The sequence below is a fragment of the Dama dama genome, chromosome 15 (assembly GCF_033118175.1).
Source record: "Dama dama isolate Ldn47 chromosome 15, ASM3311817v1, whole genome shotgun sequence".
NCBI classification, from domain to species: domain Eukaryota; kingdom Metazoa; phylum Chordata; class Mammalia; order Artiodactyla; family Cervidae; genus Dama; species Dama dama.
This window is the reverse complement of record NC_083695.1, coordinates 63,918,878-63,945,271: the sequence shown is the minus strand read 5'-3', so window position 1 is coordinate 63,945,271 and position 26,394 is coordinate 63,918,878. Positions and strand designations below refer to the sequence as shown.

General features: G+C 39.5%; 1 protein-coding gene and 1 long non-coding RNA gene across 6 annotated transcripts; one reads left to right on the top strand and one right to left on the bottom strand.

The window, feature by feature from the left end:
* Positions 1-263: 263 nt before the first annotated feature.
* TCTN3 (tectonic family member 3) lies at positions 264-20,769 on the top strand. 5 transcript variants are annotated; one of them, XM_061162250.1, is made up of 14 exons: positions 264-588; positions 753-876; positions 1,188-1,306; positions 4,971-5,098; positions 5,365-5,473; positions 5,554-5,669; positions 6,302-6,337; positions 6,883-6,963; positions 8,038-8,163; positions 9,025-9,132; positions 9,782-9,876; positions 10,169-10,322; positions 14,274-14,414; positions 20,160-20,769. In XM_061162250.1, the coding sequence occupies exons 1-14, from the start codon at positions 357-359 to the stop codon at positions 20,394-20,396; spliced, it is 1,806 nt and encodes a 601-aa protein (XP_061018233.1). In that variant the 5' UTR covers positions 264-356; the 3' UTR covers positions 20,397-20,769. The 5 variants fall into 5 exon arrangements, with proteins under 5 accessions (XP_061018233.1, XP_061018234.1, XP_061018237.1 ...); XM_061162251.1 differs by lacking the exon at positions 6,302-6,337; XM_061162254.1 differs by lacking the exon at positions 20,160-20,769 and having other exon boundaries at positions 13,359-14,411.
* On the bottom strand, positions 20,272-26,387 carry LOC133070280 (uncharacterized). The gene is made up of 3 exons (XR_009696119.1): positions 26,241-26,387; positions 24,006-24,108; positions 20,272-20,388 (listed from the first exon to the last, which is right to left on the bottom strand). It is a non-coding gene; the product is annotated as an uncharacterized LOC133070280 (long non-coding RNA).
* Between the last annotated feature and the right edge of the window lie 7 nt (positions 26,388-26,394).

Here is a 26,394-nt window from a genome sequence, read left to right as displayed (position 1 = left end):
TCTTGGAGGCGAAGTCAGAGCCGCACGCGGCATTTGGCTGAACTCCTGCTGCCACTCAGCGGAGAGAAGAGGCAAGGGCTCCTTCGCCTGTCTGTCGGTTGCCAAGCGACGGAGACCTGGCAGGGCCAGGTCGCAGGAGGAGGGCGCGGACTGAAAGATGCTGAGGGTTTGTAACAGCGCCGACTTCTATTGGCTGAAGAGCTCCTGGCCGTCGCCGTGAGCCAATGGGTAGGCGCATACGGATGACGTTAGACGCCATGCGACTCCTCCCACGCACGTTCTAGCGACGCGTCTAGCGACCGCTGAAACCCACCTCAAACCCTTTGGGGCTGGGTGAGGGTGGTTTGTATTGCCCCATGTTTAGCTTGCAGCTCTCGCTACTGCAGGTGTTCTTCTTGATGGTCCCCGAGAGGGTCCTTTCTCAGCCCTCTCCGTCTCCGTCTAGGGCAATGCCCACCCATTCGGACCTGGGGCCAAGGACGCAGGGCGGGACCCTTCAATCCTCGGAAGTGCCTGGGATATCTACGGTGGGTCCTACTGTCGTAACCTCCTCGACACCGGGGAATAAGACCGTGAACCTCTTCCCAGGTGAGGGGAAAGGATGTGGGGATGGAAACTACCGACTTAGATCCAAAATTCTGTGTATAACAAAGTGAATTCCCATAAAGTAAGGAATGGGGCGGTCGAAAGGACCTTGGAAGAGTTTGGGGATCCTCACCGCACTCGCTGTGTTTTATGTTGTACTTTCGTAGACCTACCGATCTGTGTCTGTGACTTGACTCCCGGTGCCTGCGATATAAATTGCTGCTGCGACAGTGACTGCTATCTTCTCCATCCGAGGACAGTTTTCTCCTTCTGCCTTCCAGGCAGCGTGAGGTGAGCTGCGATGTTCAGGTTGAATCCTAAAGGGGATTAAGTAATAATTTGGAAGTAGGAAGAGTTTTGCCTTCGTACCTCCCATCCCCACGTCCACTCCAAGGAATGGAACTCCCTTGGTTTTTCCCAGGGGCGCTGTCCCTCTTCTGATGCTCTAAAGCACGGCAGTCCAATAAAACAGAACCTTCGTGTTGTCCCGTGGCTGCCCAAGGAGTCCTCTTTTTGGCATCTGACAGACAGCAGTGGGGCACCCTTCTTTGGATATAATCTTCCTTCTAAGTGTACCTGTTCTTCCTCCGGTTTCCTCATAGGTCTTCAAGTTGGGTGTGCGTAGACAACTCTCTTATCTTCAGGAGTAATTCCCCATTTCCTTCAAGAGTTTTCATGGATTCAAATGGAATCAAGCAGTTTTGTGTCCATGTGAACAATTGTGAGTAGAAATATGTTGGCTATTTGTATTACCTAACATTTGTTGAGAGTTAGCTTAGTCTCTGACTTTTTTCCTTTTTTTTTTTTCTTTGTTTTTTAAACCTTTTTTCCTCCCTTTGGATGTCTGTCATCATCCCTATCCTCTACCTGTCCCCCGACCCTCTCTTTTTTCTCTTATTGGTGAACATTGGCAATCTCTTTTGCCCTATTGGCTGTGGATCAGAAAATCCATAGAAAATTGTAATTTCTGTCCACCCTCTTAGCTCAGGTAATTACAGATAAACTATATCCCCGACTTGTTACAACCTCTATGAAGACACTCACTGAATTCCCAGTGCCTGACATAGGAGGCAACAAATAATATTTGAATGAATGTCTTTGACAAGTGAGTCTATATCAACCTTGCTTTTATTTCATGAGGCAACAGCACAGGGGAAAGAGCATTTGACTTGGGTCTCAGCTCTCCATCTACTTACTCCTGCACAGACTTGGTGGGCTTTCCTGGTGGCTCACCAATAAAGAATCTGCCTGTGATGCAGGAGCTGCAAGAGACCCAGGTTTGATCCCTGGATCAGGAAGATCCTCTGGAGGAGGGCATGGCAACCCACACCAGTATTCTTGCCTGGAGAATCCCACGGATAGAGGAGCCTGGAGGGCTACAGTCCATGGGGCACAAAGAGTTGGACATGACTGAAGCAACTTAGCACACATGCACACTTCGACAAATCCCTTAGCATTTCCAGGCTTATTTCTTCAACAGGAAAAAGAGAAATATCACTAATCCTAAATGTGAAAGCACTCAGTAACTGCAGAGTGTAATAAACATGAAAAGTAGTTGGTATTAAAGTTTTTAAATAGACTTAGAAATTTGCTGGTGATAACAATAACATTTCTAAAGATATACATCTGATATATCTTTTTAAAATTTATTGTCTAAGAAGAAAAATAATGTTCTCACATAAAAGACTTAAATGTTCCTTATACTCTGAAGTCAACTTATCCTGGTTTCATCTGACTGTTAGAAAATAAACTGCAAAACTATGTTTGTTTCCTAAAACAACCAGTTTTGGGTTTGGGGGACTTGAATTTGGAAGCAGTTATCAGGAGCCTTGCTGCCATTCAGGTTGTGAGAAGATAAAGGGAGCAAGGCAAATGCTCCATTTTAAAATAAGTTTGCAGGACTTCCCTGGTGGTCCAGTGGTAAAAAGTCTGTGCTTCCAATGCAGGGACCCAGATTCATTCCCTGGTGAGGAAATTAAGATTCTGCATGTCTTGAGGTGTGACCAAAAAAATTAAGGTATAAAATAAGGCTGCAGCTACACCATACTTCCTAAATTTCCTATTACCTTCTAGTTCCAGCCTTGTGAAAATGCTCCAGGGATATCGCAATAACATCCAAATTGGGGCTTCCTGCTTTTTTTTTGGAGGGGGGGGGAGCTTCCTGCTTTGAATCCCCTCCTGCCTCCCATGCTATATTGCACAGTTTCCAAACCAATGTTTCTGTACTTTCCTTCCCCAACACCACCTGAGAGTCAGTCCCTTAGGACATATAGAATTGCTGTCATCTTATATGAATGTTGTGTCTCCCCAGGTAAATTGTCAGCACATAGAAAGGATGGACCATGAATTTGTCTACAGTGCTTAATATTTGCTGATAATGACCATCAGTAACTGTACAACATTGACCGAGTGGGGAAAACCCTAGACTGAGACTGTACAACACTGACCAAGTGGGGAAAACCCTAGACCAGGAATCAGAAGATCTCTGATCTACTTCTGGCTCTGCCAGATGGCTATGTGGCCTTTTGCAACTTATTTACCTCTCAGGATCCAAATTTCCTAATGGGATTGGACCACAGGACCTCTGGCCTCCTTCCATACCTGAAATTGTATCAGTCTAAGTCTAAATACCTTTAAGCCCTGTTATGTGTAATATTCCATATATGATGTTGGAAATTTTAGGCAAAAATTCTATTTATATCCTTACCCATGCTCCTTAGGTGCATGATTCCTACTTACCATCACTACTTCCAATATCCCTGTACTGAAGTGAGAGACAAAAGGTTAACTTTCTCTTACTCAGTTAAGCCATGAAAAAATGTCCAGATGGATATTTTCTATCTCAACTTCTTTTTTAGCTTAACTCTTTCTTCTTTCATTTCTAAAGATAGATATAACTACATTTTTTTTTTTTTTTTAGTGAGGTAAGTATTTCTTCCATGTGGTTTTCAGGGTATGAGTTCTGAAAGAAATAGTATATTAAACAGCTTCTGGAAGCTTCAAAATGTGAAGATTTCAGATCAGAGATGGAAGATGGTAGTCTGCAGACCAGGAACTTTAGCATCACCTGTTACAGAGCAGATTTTTCCATCTCTAATACACACACACATCACCTGGGAGATCTTTTTGCTAACACGCACGTTCTGATCCAGTAGGTTTGGAGTGTGTCTTAAGATTCTGAATATCTGACAATCTTCCAGGTTATGCTGGGGCTGCTAGTCTGTGCACCGGACTTTGAGTAACACAGACCTAGGAGATATACAGAAAGTGAGTTGTGTGAAAGGCCCAATTGAGAGTTTTCTTCATTTCCTGTTCCATCAGAAAGCTGAAAAGTCAAGTGATTAGGACCCTATGATCACAGAGGATAAAGGTCAGGCTTATGTAAGATGGTATCTTTATTAGCTTTTGGGGATGCAGATCTTGATTTCCTTTTGAATCTGTTCAAATGACCATAATTATGAAGAATGAAAGAAACTAGTATGGACCATTGTCTGCTACATTCTTTTTTCAAGTTAGCAGAAAACTTGGATGGTAAAACAGAGTGTTGTTCATCACAAGCCACACTCTGGGCAGGAGACAATGTCAGGAGCCTTTATCTGCATCTCTTTCTTGGTTCTGAGGTGCCATAAGAAGATGGCTACAAGAGTTTGAAAAGATTTATACATTGCTATAAGTTATAGAATTGTTACCAAAATACCCTTTGGGTGGGTATTTGAAAAATCTTGAATGTAGAAATTATAATGTGAAAAGAATAAAAGATGACAAATCCATATATTTGAAAGATGGAAACTTTATCATGAGGACTAGTCAGTTGAAGTTAGGAGGAAACTGGAAGACTTGGAGAGGACAAGTCAGATATTGTCTCCAACTCTGCCATATTCCTATGAAAACAGTACCATTTTGTGGTACTAGAGACTCACTTAGAATGGGACAGATGCACACATTACCGAGACTCCTATTTTCATCACAGATTGCTAACCTTACAAATGCCTGACATAAGAGACTTGGAACCGACTGGCACTCATTGGTCATATTCTTGTCTCAGATCTTAACACTTAAACAGTAATTCAATTAACAGATTATAAATAAACTATAAGGTGATAGAAATCAAAATCGTTATTGTCTCTGAAGATGGCACATTGATTGGGGAACTTCTGGGGAAAATCTATAACTTAATCTGAGTGGTAGTAAAAAAAAAAAAAAGTGTATAAATGTTTAAAAATTATTGAGTTTATGCTTAAGATTAGTGCACTTGCATACTTTACTGTGTATAACTTATGCCTGAATAAAAATATTTGTAAAGATTAGTTTCTTGGTATTTCAGATACTTTAAAATGTATGATTTTCTTTTATCTAAACCATCTTTCTTTTAAAAAATATTTTAGCAAGATTAAACTATCTCCAGAAGCTCCAAAAGGTCAATGCAACCAACTTCCAGGCCCTGGCTACAGAGTTTGGAGGTGAATCATTCACTTCAACATCCCAAACCCAATCACCACCACCTTTCTACAGGGTGAGCCTGGGGAAGGGGACGGATTGTTTGGTTGGTTTTTCCCCTCATAGTGACAACTGACCTAGTATCTTTGAGGTGCCCACCTCAAAGTTAAGGTAAGCTATTACCTTTACCTAGCCATTACCTAGGTAAGCCATTGTCAGCTTTCTTGGAGGGAAGTATTGTCCACATTAACAAGCTACTGAGTTAACTTTTGTTTCTTATTCTTTTCTGGTGGAGTTCAGTCCAATCTCACTGTGAATAAATTTCTGCTCTACTTTGTTTAGGCTGGTGACCCCATTCTGACTTACTTCCCCAAGTGGTCTGTAATAAGCTTGCTGAAGCAGCCTGCAGGAGTCGGAGCTGGGGGGCTCTGTGCTGAGAGCAATCCTGCAGGTGAGTCCAGAACACCAGTGCTACCCTTTTTGTTCAACTTAAAAGTAGGCTTTGTTATTTACCGCTCCCTTAATTCTAAGGTTTCCTGGAGAGTAAAAGTACAACCTGTGCTCGTTTCTTCAAGAATCTGGCAGATAGCTGTACCTCGGATCCTGCCCTCAATGCTGCCTCTTACTATAATTTCACAGTCTTGAAGGTGGGTGTCCCTTCTTTCCCCACTGTCACCACTGTGGACTTAAAAGTCACTGTGCTTCCCACTTTCGGGTTGTGGGGAAAGCACTGAACTGGAAGTCAGAATGCCTAAGAGCTACATAAAAGGCAGAAGGACAAGAAGCCCTATTATCTGCAGAAAGATGAAAGAAGTAGGGTTAGGTAGCCAGGATGAAAGATTCTCACCCTCCCAGTTAATGGAATTCTCTAGGGGAGGTAGGAGAGGGAGACATCACTGTTTCACCAAAACTTCCTGCTTTTTCTGTTTGTTAGAGCTCTGCTCAGAGAAGGTGGGCATCACAGTCCATCTAGCCTCCCCTCAATCTGCTCCTGGCATTTTAGTGTAAGGAAGAATCAGGTAGAAAAAAAAAGTTGATTGTTTTTTTTTTCTCCCACAAATGTGAAACCACAAGCTCCTGGAGATTTTATGTAAGATATACATGCACACTCATGTCCTTGCTGTTCTCTTTTTTTTTTTTTTTTTTTAATTAATTATTTATTTTTATTAGTTGGAGGCTAATTACTTCACAACATTTCAGTGGGTTTTGTCATACATTGATATGAATCAGCCATAGATTTACACGTATTCCCCATCCCCTTGCTGTTCTCTTATACTAGGTTCCAAGAGGTATGAGTGATCTGCAGAACATGGAGGTATGACGCTTTTTATCAGGAAAAAGAAAAAGAGAATATTTGATTCCTTTGCATCTGAGGCAGTTTCACTCTAGATTATAATGGTAAAAGAGAATTATGAGTGATGTGTCAAGCTGTTCAAGAATGAGTCTAAAACAGTGTCTGTGTGTTCTGTATAATAAGTATCATATGAAGTAAGAGTACATAAGGTATTAGCTAAGTTTGAGAAACTTTGGGTTAAATAAAGTTAAACCTTATATTTAGGATGAAGTTCTTAAAGTTTTTAATATACTAGAAAGCCTTCTCAATCCTCTAAGAGGGACGTGTCGGATACAGTATTTCTAAAACTTATTTGACCGAGGAGCCTTTGTTTTATATCTAATACAAGTAATGTTCCCAAAAATACATTTGGGAAGTGTTGAGTAACAATGACTTTTGACCTTAAGTTGTAGACTGGCAATGGAAGGAGAAAGGAAGGTGATTGTCAAAAAAGGAAAAATACTCATTTCAGCATAATGCATAAGCTAGAAGAGGAAATGCTTTCTTCTCCCTTTTTCCCTTTCCAGTTCCAGGTGCCTGTAACACCTGTCTCACAGGCTGGCTCTCCTGTGTTGGCTGGAAACACTTGTCAGAATGTTGTTTCCCAGGTAGGGATGCTGACGTCAGATTCTGGACTAATGTATGTTGATCAGCATTTACCAGAGGTGCTTCATCTTCCATTAAGTACCAGACCAACCACACGTGAATTTTTGTGCATTATCTGAAACTCAACGTGTCAAAAACTGAGCCCATCACCTACCTCCCAATGTGTTTAAGTCATTTCCATTGTTACTGTCCTCTGTCATTTCATGTCCAGGATATTAAGATTATTTATCATTCTTCTTTCTTTGCCCATGTGCAGTCTGTTCCAGTTTTTACTGACCACGGTTTCTTTTGTTGACAAAATCAGTATCATCTGAAAGTCTGAAATAGACTAGTCAACTTCTTTTCCTCTGTTCTCTCTCTTCTAATCAACAAACAAAAGTAAGAATTATTGGAAAGCATCATTTTAAAACCTATGCTCAGAAATCTAAGGTTACCTTTACCTTTTCATGACTTCCATCTCCAGCTACCATCTTAATTCATCCTCAGATATGGTGAAAGCAGAGTAAACCAGATTTCCATTCCATGTTCACTTCTGCCTGTGCTCCTACTCACTTTCTCTGCATGCAGTCAAAATTTATGTTTCTTTCCTTTCAATTCTTACCATAAATTCACCCCTCCCATGAACTCTTTCAAAGAGCTCTATTCAATTTCTTTTTTCATGTGTAGATATAATATGAAGTCAACTTTTATCTTTTCATAGTATTTGTATTTGGCATTTTTAAGATAATACTTTTAGTCTCCCTCATCCAGTCATTTTTTTACTTTAGATATAATTGATATATAAATTAGTTTTAGGTGTACAGCATAATGATTTGATACGTGTATATACTGTGAAACAATTACCACAATAAGTTAGCATTCATCACCACACAGTTAGAATTTTTTTCTTGTGATAAAGACTTTTAAAATCTGCTGTCTTAGCAACTTGCAAATACACAATGCAGTATTGTTAACTATAGTCACCATTTTGTTCCCTTATTCAGTTATAGTAAAACCCTTAAAGACAAGAAATCTGTCCTAAACATAATTGGCCCACAAAATATTTTTTATTAATTGATTCTACTTTTGTATTTCAGGTCATCTATGAGATAGAGACCAATGGGACTTTTGGAATCCAGAAAGTCTCTGTCAGTTTTGGACAAATGAACCTGACTGTTGAGCCAGGCACTTCATTACAGCAAGATTTCATCATTCACTTCAGGGTTAGGATTCTTCTCTTATAGGGGACCAAGAAGAAAGAAGTACCGGGTTAGAAATAGTTCCCCTATTTCTGTGATACATGCAAGATAGAATAAGAATATGAAGACCCAGTTCAGTCTGTCAACTGAAGTCTCAACAATTAACATTCTATAATTTAACTTTGAGTGATAAGGATTCAGCAATGTTTATTCATTAGCATATTCCCCCAGCAAAGCAGGACTTCACTCACAAATCCAAACACTTTTTAAAAATAGTCATTTTGAATCATAAACTCAGCTAACATCCCACACAAATTCTTGAACTAGCTTTTTTCATGTTTCTGGGCATTCAGCATTTTATTCATGTCCCGCTTAATCTAAGTTTCTAGTCTTGATCACCACCTTTTGACTTTCTTCTACTTTCTTTCCTTTTGAACACAGCAGAGTCCAGTTTCTTCTCAACTGTACCCTCAAATGATTCACCAGATCCCATGTCACTCAGAGTTCATCTGTGGAACATCTATAGTTAATTAAAATATAGTTTTGAATTACATTTAAACTCCTCTGGTTCTAGCTACACTGAACATAGCCCTGAGTTAATAGTAATTTTGGAAAACAGGATTGAGAAATCTTTGATAGATCTTTAGTTGCAATCCTTGGTAGAAGTAGTGTTTAGATGGATGTGAATAAGGATTTATTTTAGTGAATTAAAAAAAGTAAAAGATGCTGGAGGAGCAATTTTTGCAAAATGCTATACTGTGGAAGGAAGCCAGATTGTTCAGTGCCGCTAACCTGCAGCATTGCCTTAAGGAAGGGTATGGGGCCACACTGGAAAAGTGAGAGCATGACTTTCTCCATATTGACTTCCCTTCACTCTTTCTGCAGGCTTTCCAGCAGAGCACAGCTGCTTCTCTTACTGGGTCTAGAAGTGGGAATCCTGGCTATATTGTTGGAAAGCCACTCCTGGTTCTAACTGGTGATATAAGACACTCAGTATCCTTTTTGGGTATCTGGGTGGCCTACTGCAGCCTAATGAGCAAAGCTTTAGTTACTGATCTTTTGGATTTTCCAATTCTGTGATTCCCCCATTTTTTAGGTATTGAAGATTTCCTTTGTTGTTGTTTAGTCGCTGTATCTGACTCTTGAGACCCCATGGACTATAGCCTGCCAGGCATCTCTGTCCATGGGATTTTCCAGGCAAGAATACTTGAGTGGGTTGCCATTTTCTTCTCCAGGGGATCTTTCTGACCCAGGGATCAAACCCATGTCTCCTGCATTGCAGGCAGGTTCTTTACCACTGAGCCACCGGGGAAGCCCCGAGGACTTCCTTTACCAAACTATTAATGTATTGTGTTCTCAAACAGATGTTGTCAAAGGCTTTAGAACTTACATTAGACTGGCTGAAGGTGAGGATCCTGACTGAATTGTGTTTATTTTAATGAGATATTTAAGGTATATGGTCATTTTTGGAAAAACAATAATTCTCTATGTATTCATTGCCAGAGGGAAACAAAAATGTTACTTGAATAATACCATGATATTAGTAAAGTACCAAGTGTTAAGCAAATATTAAGAAGCATACATTTTCCAGTCGGCCTACTTTTTCTTTTATGATCTCCTTGACCATCACTTTCCACCTCAGATGACCCTCTTACAGAGCCAGGGTGATGGAACTTGCTCTATTAAGAGACACGAAGTACAATTTGGAGTGAATGCAATATCTGGATGCAAGCTCAGGTAATTCTTTGCTTCCACATCATTTCTAACATAGTTATCTCTACCTGTAGGGAATATATGATGTGGCAACTTTTATATTTTGAATTAGGGTTCAGAGAATGTTAGGAACAGTCTTTAAATAATAATATTGCTAAGAGGTTTTGTTTTTTTGTTTTTTTTTGTTTTTTTGAGTCTTTTATACCTATGAAGGGTTATTTCCCACAATTTATTTTTTGATATTACTTCTAATGTTTGACTGAATTACATTATGATGTTAGCATTGGACTCCAGGCTCTGTGGTGTTTCATTTCAGGCTGAAAAGGGTGGACTGCAGCCACTTGCAGCAGGAGATTTATCAGACTCTTCATGGAAGTCCCAGACCAGAGCACATTGCCATCTTTGGAAATGCTGACCCAGCCCAGAAGGGAGAGTGGACCAGGATCCTCAGCAGGAACTACAGTGTTTCAGTAAGGAAAGAAATACACATTCTGACAAAAGCTTACTTTCCTCCTTTATTTATTAAGATTAAAACCAGACCTGTTTCCATAGTTGGTTTGGTTGTCACAGAAGAAAGATAATGTGGTTGTCCTAAAAGAAAGACTGTAAGAAATCATGGCCATCTGAAGTCATCATTTCAGGTCAGGTATATATATATAACTTTCCTTACTTAGAGAAAAATCTCAAGGTAGAAGGTCTAGAGAACAGTATTAACGAAAAATAAAAACCTCAATACCCACTACCCCTGATGAAATCTCATTCAGCTCTTTCTGTTTTTACTCTTTCCGGTGGCCATGACATCAGTGCTCAGCCAGTGTACCTCTTGATTCCAGTCTAAGTAAAATAGTGAAATCTGTGTGTCAAAGTAAAAGAAAGAAATCTAAAAAAAAAAAAAAAAAAGAAAGAAATCTACTTCCTCTTTTGCCCCCTTTGGCCTGGAGAATTCCATGGACTGTATAATCCATTGGGTCACAAAGAGTCAGACACGACTGAGCGACTTTCACTTTCACTTTCCCTCCTGGCTTTAATCAACTGTATCTTTAATTTTATTTCCTTTCACTTAAGCTTTTTATTTTTTGTATAAGTAATACATATACTTGGCTTAACATTCCAAAAGTACAAAAATAAAACTCTTTCTCAGACAGCTCTTCCCTTCCACAGAGGCAGAGTTATTTCTTTCTTTCCTTCCTTACACAAGTACATACTTTTTTTTTTAATCCAAATGATATAAGATCATAAATACTGCTCTGCACTTTGCTTTTTTCACTTGATCTTGAGAGTTTGTTACATATCAGTATATGATAAGCTTCCTCATCCTTTGCATGGTATAGTTGCATTTTATTCCACTATATAGATAAAGCATAAATTAATTTATTTAGGCAGAACATTCAGGTTGTTTTCAGCCTTTTGCTATTATACACAGTGTAGCATTTTATAACCTGGTTCAGGCACAATTTTGTACATGTGAAAATAAGCCCCTGTATGAAAAATCTTAGAAGTAGAATTGCTAGATCCAAAGGTATATGCATTTAAATTTTTAATAAATATTGCAAATTTATTTCCCATACAGGTTGTACCTATTTATAGCCCCATTATCCATCCATGGGATGGCTTGTTACCCATACCCTCCTCAATACTGGGTTATCAAGCTTTTAATCTTTGCTTATCTGATAAATGAAAAATAGCATCCCATTGAAGTTTTCTTTTTCTCCTACTATGAGTAAGGCTGAGTATCTTGACATACAGTTGAATAATTCTTATTTTCTTCACTATGATTTGTTTATATCTCTTGCCCATTTTTATTGAATTACTAGTCTTATGACTTGTAGAAAATCTTTGAGTATGTGAGAAATTGTCTCTTTTCTGTTATGTGATTTGTAGATATTATTTCCCAGTTTGTCATTTGTCTTTTTTTTTTGTCATTTTTTTGTCATTCTTTTGTGTCATTTGTCTTTTGACTTTGTTTATGGTTTTTATGCCATACAGAAATTGATTTTTATATTGTGAGATTTATCAGTCTTCTTTTTTCAACTTTTGAATTTTGGTTCAGACTTTGAAAGGCCTTTCCTCTAAGATTTTATTTTTAAAGTGCCCCCTTTTCCTTTCTCAGCAGTATATGACTTTATTCCTTGTATACTTTCCTTTTAGTGAGACTTGGGGGATAAGTAGATACATGTACTTGATCCAGCCTTTGGACAACTGTAGTCAAATTAAGTTTTCTTAAACCTCATAAAGCCATACCTAGGGAATGTGGTTTGGGGTGATACATAGCTGAGTAATTAAGAAATGGTTAGTGACCAGGATTGAGATTATAGCGGAATTTACTCTTTATGATTCTTTTTTTTTTTTTTTTTTAATTAGTTGGAGGCTAATTACTTCATAACATTTCAGTGGGTTTTGTCATACATTGATATGAATCAGCCTCTTTATGATTCTTAAACCTACTATTTACATTTTTAAATCACATTTTTGTAGAATATTTAATAACATGGAAAAATTTTCCTAATATAGATAGAATAAATGAAAGGAAAACTGTTCTAAAATATTTGGAACAAACACATGAAAAGGTCATTAGTTAGTCAGCATCATTAGCCATTAAAGAAATGCAAAACCACAAGGACATACCAATTCATACCCACTGGGATGGCTACAATTTTAAAAAGGGATAATAACAAGAGTTGGCAGGAATGTGGAGAAATTGGAACCCTCAGACATTGCTGGTAGGACTACAAAATGGTAGAGCCAGTTTGAAAAGAGTTTGACAGTTCCTTAATAAATTGAACATAAACATGGTCTGTCTTCCCCCATTCCTAGTTTAGACATGTTATTGCCTATGTCTAAGTCTTACTATAAATAAAAAGTGTAAAGTTAGAAAAGCAAGGCATATTTGATGATAGTTTGTTTCTGCTAAGTTATTGTAACTTCCTGATTTATGTCCTCCTCACTTCCACCAGTCCTTCCTGCATCTTAGAATTAATTGTCCTGGAGTCAGACTGCTTAGTTGGGCTTCATAATCTAACCCTGAAACATCCTTCCTTAATCTTTCCCCTGTTCCTGCATTCAGATCCATTGCTTCACTCAAGTGGTCTGCTCAGGGCCAGTGCCTTACACATGCCTGGCACATAGGAGACAGTAACCACTGTACTTAATCAGTAACTGCCCCTCAAAGGCATCATGTGCTATTCTAGTTGCATACCATTTGATGTGCCATCTCTCTACCTAAATTTTCCTTTAAACACCATTTCCTCCATCACATATTACTCATCCCAGTTCTGTAAAGCCATCCTCAACCAGAAATGGCTGCTGCTTCTGGCATTCCACAATAGTGACTCCACCACTCACTGAGCACTTCTTATAACCATCGTACATGGGCTTATTTATGTTTTATTTATCTCTATGTTAGTATTTCCATTTTATTTTATATTTTAGTATTTCCATTTTAGAATATTACCTTTTCATGGACAGTAATAACCTCAGATATGCAGATGACACCACCCTTTTGGCAGAAAGCGAAGAGGAACTAAAGAGGCTCTTGATGAAAGTGAAAGAGGAGAGTGAAAAAGCTGGCTTAAAACTCAACATTCAGAAAACTAAGATCATGGCATCCAGTCCCATCACTTCATGGTAAATAGATGGGAAGACAATGGAAACAGTGAGAGACTTTATTTTGGGGGCTCCAAAATCACTGCAGATGGTGACTGCAGCCATGAAATTAAGACACTTGCTCCTTGGAAGAAAAGCTATGACCAACCTAGACAGCATACTAAAAAGCAGAGACATTACTTTATCAACAAAGGTCTGGCTAGTCAGAGCTATGGTTTTTCCAGTGGTCATGTATGGATATGAGAGATGGACCATAAAGAAAGCTGAGTGCCAAAGAATTGATGCTTTTGAACTGTGGTGTTGGAGAAGACTCTTGAGAGTCCTTTGGACTGCAAGGAGATCTAACCAGTCCATCCTAAAGGAAATCAGTCCTGAATATTCATTGGAAGGACTGATGCTGAAGCTGAAACTCCAATACTTTGGCCACTTGATGCGAAGAACTGACTCATTGGAAAAAGACCCTGATGCTGGAAAAGACTGAAGGTGGGAGGAGAAGGGAACGACAAGAGGATGAGATGGTTGGATGGTATCACCGACTTGATGGACATGAATTTGAGCAAGCTCCAGGATATGGTGATGGACAGGGAAGCCTGGCGTGCTGCAGTCCATGGGGTCGCAAAGAGTCGGACATGACTGAGCAACTGAACTGAACAATAATACGACCTCTTATGAACTTTTGTGTCCTTTCCCTAAGCCACATTGTCTTCTCTGTTATTGTGTAATGTTTAAGAAACAACAGCTACTTAATGCATGGTAAATATTAATAACTATAGGCAACCATCAGCTATTACATCAAGTGCCTCTTTACTGTCCTGCAGGCTATGCACTGTACTTCCTGTTTTTGTGTCATACCAGTTTCCCTGGAGATCCAGATACTGTGGGCACATGTAGGCCTCCAATCCAACCCACAAGCTCATGTGTCAGCAGCCCGATTTCTATACCAATTCCAGTCCATACAGGTAAGTCTTGCAAAGCCTAGATTATTATATCAGTCATTTGATGACCAGTTAATTTTTTAACTTCCTGAGAGTCAATTTATGCTACCAGCCAAAATTCTAATGTTTGGTCAGAATGAGCTGAAACAATTAACTTTCAAGTAGATCCTCCCTGCCTGGTTACTGAAATTAACACATTTTCATGGTAAATACAATCTACATTTTTTCCCTGTGTTTTTTTAAACTTCATGACTACAGTATAGGTTACTTTGTTTTAAATTATCATACTATAATTACTATACACTGTTTGATTCAACCACAGAAAAGATATTCTATACCTGTGTATTCAATGACAGTCACACATTTGTTAGTCTCTGTGCCTGTTGGTTGCTGTTAAAGTTACTACTGTGACTAGTTTGTAATCATCAATTCTTGGCTGATTGCACTCCATTAAAATAAATAATTTTAATATGTAGTAAACATATACCTGCTGTTTATGATGCGCCTTAGGACAATTTTAGCAACTGCCTACAGCTAAGGGAAGTTCAAAAATAAAATGATTAGGTCCTGGTGAACTTCATGTATGAACTGGTATGCCAGATTATTATTTTTTAATGGAAATTAAAACTAATTGAAATTGTTACCTGTAAGTCATTGATTTTACCTCCCAGAAAAGAAAGAAACTAGAGACTACATTTAAGTCAGAAGTAAAATACCTTTATCTCTTCCCTCACACAAGTTGAGCACCTTAGCTCTTTATGCCTATCAATGTGTTCAGACTCATTACCAGAAACTGTGTTAAAGTGAACGTTCCGTTCTGTGTTGGCTTACTGAATAAAACAGAACTTTTTCTGTAAGATTCATTTAACCTGTTACAGATATGGCACTGAATCTATTGTTTTATATTTATGAACTGTATCTTTATTCATGAATACCTGTGTAGTTTGGGAAGATAACTACAGGATTGTTCTTTTTATTTTCCTGAATCTCTGGTTCTCTTAGGCATTGAAGCTGCCCAGTGCCTTTGTCTTTTCCGGGTATTTTTAATCATTGTATTTTTCTAGTATTTAGTAGAGGTTAGCTTTTCAGGTTAGTCTGTCCCCTCTACAAGATCACACTTACAGTCATTCACATCTAACTGTCCTAAGTGGTTGACAGCTGAGAATTTCAGCTGTGCTTCATTTGTGCATAACTGAAGACAATTTCTGAGCAAAAATTAACTCTATTGAATTTATTAATATTGAGGGGTGGTTTGGGATATACCAAATCATGTGTCTTTACTTAGTGTGATTTAAATGATTTGCAAAGGTAATTTTGACTATACAAAAATGTTCACTTGAGAAGTTCGCTTCCATGAAAGATACTATGCCCTTGTAAAAGGAGTTATGAATCAATAGTGTCATATCACAAAAAGCTAAGCAAATGCAAATAATTCTTTCTATAATAGACAGTTTTATCATCTGTATTGAAATTTTTTTTACTGCAGTGTTGAATGGAAATTTTCTCCTGAAGTCACATAGGCACTCATTTTTTCTTTATGTGTTTATACTGATTATTTGTCCTTAATTTTAAATCACTTCCCTTTAGCCGCACAGGCTTGTCTCTCAGGACTTCCTATGCAATTTTTTCTCGTCATAGCAAGAGCCTATTCAAAGAAAACTAGTATACATGTTCCAAAGTGTCTAAAGTAATAAAAGGAGGAGCTAATTAAGGAGATATTTTGCTGAAGGTATATCTTCTGCAGTTCTTCCGCAGAAGATGACCCCACGGGCCATCCTTTGAAAGTTTGTAGTTGACAGTGGTCTCACCCAGGCTGTGTCAGTCAGCTTAGTGTGTCTGAATGATGGCATAAAACTAAAGCTGGGTATCAGAGTAGCAGCCTGTGGCCTGTTTAGCCTGTAGACTGATTTGTTTGATATGCAAAGCATTTTGTTTTTTTTTTTATTTGTGTCAGCATTTAAAAATCAAGAAATTTTACCTTGACATCCAGATCTCTGACTTGTCTTGAAAAATCTGGTGATAAGAGATCCTACACTCCTTCATGACATAAAATCTGCCACTGAATGGTGAAAGTGAAGGTCATTCAGTTGTGCCTGACTCTTTGTGACACTGTGGACTATACAGTCCATGAAATTCTCCAGGTCAGAATACTGGAGTGGGTAGCCTTTCCCTTCTTCTGGAGATCTTCCCAACCCAGGGATCGAACCCAGGTCTCCCATATTGCAGGCGGATTCTTTACCAGTTGAGCCACAAGGGAAGCTCAAGAATATTGGAGTAAGTAACCTAGCCCTTCTCCAGTTGATCTTTCTAACCCAGGAATCGAACCAGGGGCTCCTGCATTGCAGGTGGATTCTTTATCAACTGAGCTATCAGGGAAGCCATACTGAATGGTGATTGCCACTAATAAAATACTTCCTTTACACAGCCTGCAGCTACCCACCCTTACTGCCCCACTTCTTTCATTTAGGTTATCTGCTTAGGCTGATAGGTATTTAGGTTTCTACACCTTGAAGTGAAGGCTGTCTGAAGTTTGAACTGAACTGTCAAAATGACTTTTCATTGTATAAATGTAGCTTTGGAAACACTTTAAATTCCTCTCACTACAAAAAGTAAAATAGCAAAATTTTTGGAATGTTCCCAAGAACAAACTACAAAATAAAGAAGAATTTAAGCAAAACATTGTGTAGACTTACATTTTCTTGTATGATAATAATAATAGAAAAACATTTATTGAACATTTACTATATGACAGGCACTGGTAATATTTTTTATAAGTATTTTTTAAATAAGTATTGAATTCTCACAACAAACCCATTAAGTAAATAGTTTATTTACATGGTACTCTGCTGTTTATGTTTTTGTACCAATTAGGCCTTTACAAGATTATAGGACTGCCAGATGTCAGTATCTTTTTGTCTTTTTGTTGGGACTATTACTTTTCTCAAGGAAAAAAATAACAAAACAACCCTGCTGGCTCCTAACTAAAGGGTATGTGGATAAGAGCATCTCTCAGCATTTTGAAGCCAGACTGGGGCAAGGTATTTCATTATACAGAGTAATTTCCCTATTTTTTGTTCCATACTTCACTCTGTCCTTTCTATATATCCTGAAATCCAGAATTTCTCTGGTTTAAATTTTCTGGTCTCTTGTTGAAACAGGGAAAGGGTGGTTGTCTGATTTCACTGAGGAGGATATCACTCAGTAATCATGTCCTGATCCCTGCCTCATCCCTACCTCCCTCTTATCTCCTATTACTGAGTCAGGGTTCTACAGAGATCGTCTTCTAGTTTCTGAAGGCTTTTAGGTTTGGCCTTCTAACCCTCTGTGAAACCTTGCTTCCATCTATTTTCTGTATTCATGTATTATGTTATCTCTCCATTTCAGTGACGATGGAGTTTTGTTTTATTTTTATTTATTTTCCATTTATTTTTATTAGTTGGAGGCTAATTACTTTACAGTATTGTAGTGGTTTTTGCCATACATTGACATGAATCAGCCATGGATTTACATGTATTCCCCATCCCGATCCCCCAAGATGGAGTTTTGTATCTGTTTCTTATTAGAGTGGTTTTAAGATACATAGAAAGAAGACATGCCTTTACATTGTCATCCTAAAATCAAGTCTAGTAGCTCTTGATGAGTCTATATCCTGAGTGAGTCTGAAAAAAGCAACCCAATTCAAAGAACTTTTACAAAAAATATGCAGGATTTCCCAGCCATGAAACACCACTGTAGACTTAAATATATATTTAAGTAGATGGCTTCCCTGATAGCTCAGTTGGTAAAGAATCCGCCTGCAAACCAGGAGCCCCCAGTTTGATTCCTGTGTTGGAAAGATCCTCTGGAGAAGGGATAGGCTACCCACTCCAGTATTCTTGGGCTTCCCTTGTGGCTTAGCTGGTAAAGAATCCGCCTGCAATGTGGGAGACCTGGGCTCGATCCCTGGGTTGGGAAGATCCCCTGGAGAAAGAAAAGGCTACCCACTCCAGTATTCTGGCCTAGAGAATTCCAGGGACAGTCCATGGGGTCGCAAGAGTCGGACACGACTGAGCAACTTTCACTTTCACTTTCAGACATGAGCCTAAAAGTTGCTTTCTTGGGCTCATAGCTATCTTAGAGATCTGTTCTCAGTATAGAATGACCAAAAGTTCCCTGATTTGGGAGTTTGCAGGAGCTGATGACACTTTTCCCTACCTGAGTTTGAAACCAATTAAAAAGAGTCAGATGGAGATCAGAATTCCAGCTTTATCACTAATAAACACTAGGCAGGTGGAATGACTTGAGTGTGCAGCAGGGCGCTTCCTAATGAATAACTGCACTCTTCCATTATGAGTTCAGTACCCCAGTTTTAACCACAACTCCTCCTTCTTGTGGGTAGTTTAAAACTTGCCCTCCCCCAAAGGCTCTGAAATGAGTCAGAACAGCATATTAATTAAATCAACTCTTAGGTAACACTGAACACAAGGCTGAAAATTCATTCTCTATTTTACATCCTAAAGTATTTCTAGCCATCCCAGCTTATATAGCTCATCAGTCATTCTGCAGTGAGGTTAAACAACAGTATTAACATATTTCAGTAATGTCAACTGCAAAAGATTTGCTCCAAGAATTGAATATACATCCTCTCCCCATTATGAAGTTCCTAGGGAAAAATTAAAGTCCAAACAGGAAATCCTTTGGTAAGTTACAGTCTAAAGAAAGCTTATTGCTTATTCTTCAGTAATAAACTCCTCCCTTTTTTTTTATCTGGTTAGTCTCAGCCAGTCTTCAGTGCCTGACTGGAATCAGGAAGCCCTTGGCATCTTCAGCCTAAACTGGCTGTACTTGGAATGCATGTGGGTCTTTCAGAACCACAGAAGTTACATTAATTGTATACCAAGCCCTGCATGAACTTCACTGTTTAAAAAAAAAAAAGCCCAAAGAGTTAGTATGACATGCAAAATTATCACAGCACTGGCCCCACATTCATTTTTATCTGTAGAAGGGTTATATCAAGCAAAATTATGTTCCTAGAACCTGACATTTACTGTTGCCAAAGGCCAAAGCTGAGATAATATGTGGCATCAGAGTGAAGGAAGACAGAAACAAGATAGTTACTGTCAAATTATAATCAAAAGTTTGCCTGGTGAACAGAGTTGGAACAAAGGGAATTAATTCAGTTTAGATAAACATGAGTCCAATCATCAGGCTGCAACCATATCTACCCAAAGCTACATCTACTAGATTAGATACTTGAGTCAGCTTGACAAGGTCCCTTTTCCTGGGAGAATCGTTTTCATTTGACTTAGATTGGTGGGTGGTTAGGAGGATCCTTTCTAACCCTGAGATTCTGTGAATCAGATTTTTTTTAAAATCTACATTGCTGAAGTTCTTTGCCTTTTCCATGAAGTTTCATGTTTCTTTCTACAACTGAAGAAGGAAGAAAATTGCTACTACTACATACACTAGTACATGTATACAGTTTCAGAGCCTGGAGCCATTTGGGACATGATAAGGTAGAGTTGCTAAACATGTAACAGAAGCAGTGGCTTCTCTGTTATCAGGCCAGCTCCCCAACTAGGGGAAGCTGGAGTTAGTCTTTTGGTAGGTGTAAGTAGTCACAATTCTGGTGCAGCTGTTGCTAAGTAATTAATTTCCTTTGTCTCCGAAAGAGAACTACATAGCACTTTGTTATGGGTCTTTATTCAGGGAAGTAATAATAACATTCAAATTGGAGGGCTATTTGAATGGGTGCCAAGCACTGACCTGTCATGGACATTCTTCCTGCAGGATTCCCCGCCCGAAACAGAAGTACCTTTGACAACTGTGGTGACCTTTGTGGACATTACCCAGAAGCCAGAGCCTCCAAGAGGCCAACCCAGAATGGACTGGAAATATCCATTCGACTTCTTCTTTCCCTTCAAAATGGCATTTAGCAGAGCAGCAGACTCTCAAAAAGGCTCCATCTTTCCCATTCTTATCCTGTGTCTCTTACTGCTTGGAGTTCTCAACCTAGAGACTAAGTGAAGAAAGGAGAAGAATCAGATTTCACTTTTCCCCATGGGAAGTTCTGAGGCAGCCTGCTTATTTTGGCTAAACAGATCCTCACCTGCTCATGACCAGAGGACAGCATTTAGGAAAACAGAGGACCTATCTGAAGAAGTGGAATCCTAGGCCATATGGCAACTTTATGTTTAATTTACTGAGAAACTGCCACACTACTTTCCAGAGTGGCTGTGCCACCAGCAGTATATGAGGGTTCCAACTTCTCCACATCCTTTCGCTATTATTTTTATTTTAGCCATCCTAATGAGTGTAAAGTGGTCTCATTGTGATCTACCATACCTTTTTAAACTATAGTATATGAGATCTGTCGACTAAAAAAATGTACAACTTGAGAGTTGTGAATTAAGTTTTATTTGGGGCAAAATGAGGACTGCAGCCTGAGAGGCAGCATCTCAGATAGCTCTGAGAGACTGCTCCAAAGTGGCAGTGGGAGAAAGAAATATATAAGGTTTTGGTGAAGGGGGAGTTCAATACCATAAAGCACTCATTTTACAAAAGGCTTTTTGTTAGTCATGAGGATCTGATATCACCATGAAGGGATTTAGTGCTTCTCTAGATATGAGGAGATGCAAGGGTTGAGATCATAAAATCTGTTCCTAAAAACATCCGTTCCTAAACAATCTGTTCCTAAAAACAACAGAGGATGAGATGCTTGGATGGCATCACCAACTCAATGGACATGGGTTTGGGTGAACTCCGGGAGTTGGTGATGGACAGGGAGGCCTGGTGTGCTGCGGTTCATAGGGTCTCAAAGACTGAGGACTGAACTGAAACTGAAAAAAACATCCAACTATCTAAAGACCCATCCCACCAGATTCCCTGGAGCACAGAGTGCCTCACTCCACCCTGAACTCCCTCAGGGGTTGTTGAAGGTCAACATCTATAGCAGCATAGGGTTCAGTCTCCCCAGAGGCAGATGGCAAATGCCTTTGTTGTTCAGTCATTGGCAATGCTCTTGGTAAGTGCCAATTTGTAGTTGACAGATCTTATACCAGAAATGAGCACATCTGCTCTTCTAAGGCAGGAATGCCCCCAAGTATTCTGTTCCTCTCTACCTCTCTAATTTGATTTATAAGCCAAGTTTCCAGTTAGAAAGCTGCTTAACATAGATAAGATTTTATGGTGATCTTCAGTCACTCCTCTTATTTATAACAGACCTTTGAGAAACTTTAACATTATTCTCATCTAAATAATAATGCAGTCTTCTTACCTCCCTTTATTTATATATGACATCTCTCACTGCACAAGGCCTCTATTGTAATCATGTATTCAATTTAAGGACCAAGTTTTACTGTAAAGGGGTATGTGTAATCTGGATAGAATGAAACTAAAATCCCAGGTAGTCCATTGCAGGTGTAGAAAAACAGGTACTCTCAAATACTTTTAGAGAGAATATAAACTGGGAGACACTTGGAGAGGGGCAAATAACTATTTAATATGTATCAAAAGCCTTAAAATTGTTCATAAACTTTAACCCAACAATTCCACTTATTAAACATTATGGGGTGGGGGATGTCCCAACAATAGGGGATTAGTTAAATCAATTATGACACAACCATAGATTGAAATGTTGTACAACCACTGAAAATTGAGTAGACCAGTCCTTATTGCCATATGAAAATACTCATGATCTATTTTTAGTGAATAAAATAGGCTACGAAATAGTACATATACTTTACGGTCCTAATTTTGTAAAACAAAACTATTTATACATACGTACTTAGACAAACAAAAATCTGAAAGACTAGCATGTCTAAAATGAGAATCTTTTTCTTAATAAGCATTTCTGATTTTTATGATCAGAAAATAAAACTGTATTTTAAAGAAAATAATTTGCTTTCCAGAAAAAAAACCCTCCCTATTTATCATATATAGGAATGTTTCTTACTTATGAATAACTTCCCATTTCTGTTGATGTATTTGTTTGCTTGACATTTAAGCTTGTCTTTTAAAGCAGGAGTTCCCAAAAGTAGTCACATCATAATCTGGGGTTCTTTAAAAATGTTGATTCCTAGGCCCTGCATCTAGAGATTCTAACTCACCTGCTTGAAGAATCTGTATCTTTTCAAAAGCCTTCCTGGTGCTTCTGATGTTCAACCTGGTTTGTGAAACTACAGAAGATATTCCATAGTCTGGCTGAAACTGGTTTAAGTGTTTGTCCTAACATTGCCAGCTCATATAACATGTCTATGACGTGCTAGATCCCCCATCACACAGAGCTCTGCTGCTTTTGAGTTATCTGCATGACCCCTCCTCTCCCTGCCACAGCTGACTAGACCAAAAATGGAGACCTGGGGCAAATTAGGCCAGTAAGATTTTCTCTCTAGGAATATGAAACTAGGACCAAGTCTAAAAGTCAGTGGGGAATAGGCACTGAAGATATTTTAGGGCTGAGGAAGCCATTTTTTACCAGTGTTCACTAATGAAGAGTGTATCTTAAATAGAAAAAAGCAGATGTACAGATATAAGTGTAAATAGGAAACCCAGAGATGGGGGAGAGTCTTGGTTCCCAGCTTCTAGTTCCTTGTATCCACCTCTTAAGAGATCCAATTTTACCTCCTGCTCTTGGAAACTATAAGTTACTCTTTCCAGTAAATTGTTTTGTTTGAATACATTTCTATTACAAGTAAAGCGCATGAGGCTAAGATAGCTTTAACCTAGTACTCTCTGGCATGTGAAGAAGCAGTCCTCAACCCTGTCTTCTTATACTTGGGTTCTAAATAAGCCACTTCCTATGTAACTTTTTGGTCATATCTAGCCCTATTTCCACTTGCTGAGACAAAAATCCCTCCAATCAAAACAATCTTTTTTCTATTTAAATCACATGCAGAAGATACCATGGCTAAAATATTTTCCTTGATTTTTTTTTTTTACTTATATTCACTATTTTTATTTCCTTTATTTCTTTAGAAAGGCAAACGACTATAATTCTGGTATTTGATTTTTCCCAATCCACAGTCACATATCCCACTCATCTTTATTGGTGGAGTAGAATATTTTTTTTGTGTGTGTGTGTGTGTTTAAAGAGAACTTTATTATGACAGTGAGTTTTGACTTGAAAATCATTCCGTCAAGTGGAAGTGAAAGTGGCTCAGACGTGTCTGATTCTTTAAGACCCCTTGGACTGTAGCCTTCCAGGCTCCTCTGCCCATGGGATTCTCCAGGCAAGAATAATGGAGTGGGTTGCCATTTCCTTCTCCTAGAGTAGAATATTAACAGTAAAATAGTAATGAAAACAAACAAAATGTTTGGACAATGTTAAAGAATTTTCATATTTGATCTTAGCAATGCTGTAGGCTAGTATATGTAGAATATACTATATAGAATATAGGCATTATAGAAGATAGACAAGGACAGTATTACTAAGCCCAAAGAAATTAAATTCATTCATTTATCAAGTATTTATTGGCTATTATGAGCCAGGAATATACTTTCCTGCTCTTAGGAGCTTATATTCTAGCAGGAAAAGCAGACAGGCAATTACAGTTTAAGGTGATGTGTGGTTTGAAGTGAAAGTGTTAGTCATTCAGTTGTGCCTGACTCTTTGCGACCCCATGGACTTTAGCTTACCAGGCTCCTCTGTCCATGGAATTCTCCAGGCAAGATTGCTGGAGTGGGTAGCCATCTCCTTCTTCAGGGGACCTTGCCGACACAGCAGTCCAACCCTGGTCTCCTGCATTGCAAGCAGATTCTTTACTGTCTGAACCACCATGGCACATTAAGAACAGAACTTCCTGAGTGGAGAAAGCCTCTGTCCCTAGTGGCTTTAGCTATACCCGCAGATACCTATTTTGTTCTAAGTTCATAGTGAGAATCTTAAAAGCTGAAGTACCTACTGAAACTTCTGGAGGGTAGTTTTATTTCTTTTGTGTCTTCTACTTTAAATCCAGAATGCTCAAAACTTAACACATGTTCGGTGTTCTCACCCTTCACCCAAAAGAACTACTCCCCTCATCTATTTCCTAACTGCTGTAGCACCACCAGATTTGCAACAACCTCAGATAGGCAGATGCTATCACCCTTATGGCAGAAAGGGAAGAGGAACTAAAGAGCCTCTTGATGAAGGTGAAAGAGGAGAGCGAAAAAACTGGCCTGAAACTCAACATTCAAAAGATCATGGCATACGGTCCCATTACTTCATGGCAAATAAACAGGAGGAAAAGTAGAAACAATGACAGCCTTTATTTTCTTGGGGTCCAAAATCACTGCAGATGGTGACTGCAGCCATGAAATTAAAAGACTCTTGCTCCTTGGAAGAAAAGCTATGACAAACCTAGAGACATCACTTTGCCAACAAAGGTCCATATACTCAAAGCTATGGTTTTTCCAGTAGTCATGTAAGGATGTGAGAGTTGGACCATGAAGAAGCACTGAAGAATTGATCCTTTCGAACTGTGGTGTTGGAGAAGACTCTTGAGAGTCCCTTGGACAGCAAGAAGATCAAACCAGTCAATCCTAAAGGAAATAAACCCTGAATATTCATTGGAAGCACTGAAGCTGAAGCTCTGATACTTTGGACACCTGATGCAAAGAGCCAGCTCATTGGAAAAGAACCCCATGCTGGGAAAGACTGAAGGCAGGAGCAGAATAAGATGACAGAGAACGAGATGGTTGGACGGCATCACCAACTCAATGGACGTGAGTTTGAGCAAACTCAGGGAGAGGGTGAAAGACAAGGAAGCCTGGCTTGCTGCAGTCCATGGGGTCACAAAGAGTCAGACACAACTCAGCGACTGAACAGCAACAACCACCTCCTTGTCTCTCATTCTCCCTCTTCCAAGTAGTGAACAAAGTCAGCTCTCCCTCCTTTATGTTCCCTGTCCCCTTCTGGAGCCTTTTCCCCAGCCATTTCTTATTTGGGCCTTTGCAATAGGCTAAGTGAGCTCCCAGCTTAAACCCTCCTCTCTACTGATTTCAGACACACAGAGCTGATCATGTCATTCCAGTATTTTGAAAGTCAGGGTTCTCTAACTTTGGGGATGATAAGATTCAAATCCTTCAGCATGTCACAGAAATTTTAAAAGCCCCTCTCCCCCTCCCCCAAACACCTTTCCAGTCACGTCCCACATGTAGCCTCTCCTCACAGGGCGTCTCCTGCCTCTGGATATTCCATTCCCTCTTCCTCCTGCGATCCTGCTCCCGGCTTCTCCGTGAACTACTTCAAAGCCCAATTCGAATGTCTACACTTTAAAAAGACTTGCCTGAATCCCCAGACACCCCTCCTCTAAACATCAAATAGTGTAACCATTTGCTCACATATCTGTCTCTCCCATAAGGTGACCGTTTTCCTCCGAACCTAGGGAGTGCCTGCCACAAAGTAGCCAACGTTTAATGAATGAGGAATAGGCTCAGCATTGTTCTCAGGAACTACCCCACAACCGGCAAGATGCCTTCCTAACAAACCTCCACCAAAGTGTTCTGCCCACCCCAACCCCCTACGTGCCCAGCGCTACGTCTAGGCCTATCTATGCAGAAACATGTCCTTTGAGGAAAACACTGCAAGTAGAAACGGAGAGAGTCCGAACTCTAATTTTAAGGGTGAATTGTCAGGGATTAAATACTACTACTTTGGTATTTACAGTAGCCTCATCAATGCCGTTGCTAAACGACAGTTGGGCTAGGACCCTTGGGGAAAGCTCCAGGCGACTAAGAGGCAAATCATTTAATCTCGGTGTCAAAATTTAATCAGCTTTAGTTTGCCTGGAGTGAGGGATCCTCAAATACGTGCAAATTGATCCGATCTATTTCCGAGGTGTGGCTGGGATACAACGATCAATACTGGCAAACACATCGTATGGGATCTACCAGTAGCTGAGGAATCCAGGCGTCCTTTCTGCCTCCCGGGGAAGGTCCGAGGGGCGACTCTCCGTGGCCCCTGTCCGGGTCTGCCGCTGGGACGTGGACGCTCACATACAGCACTCGGGCCCCGCCCCCTGGCGTCTGCTGGGTCTCGGCGGGC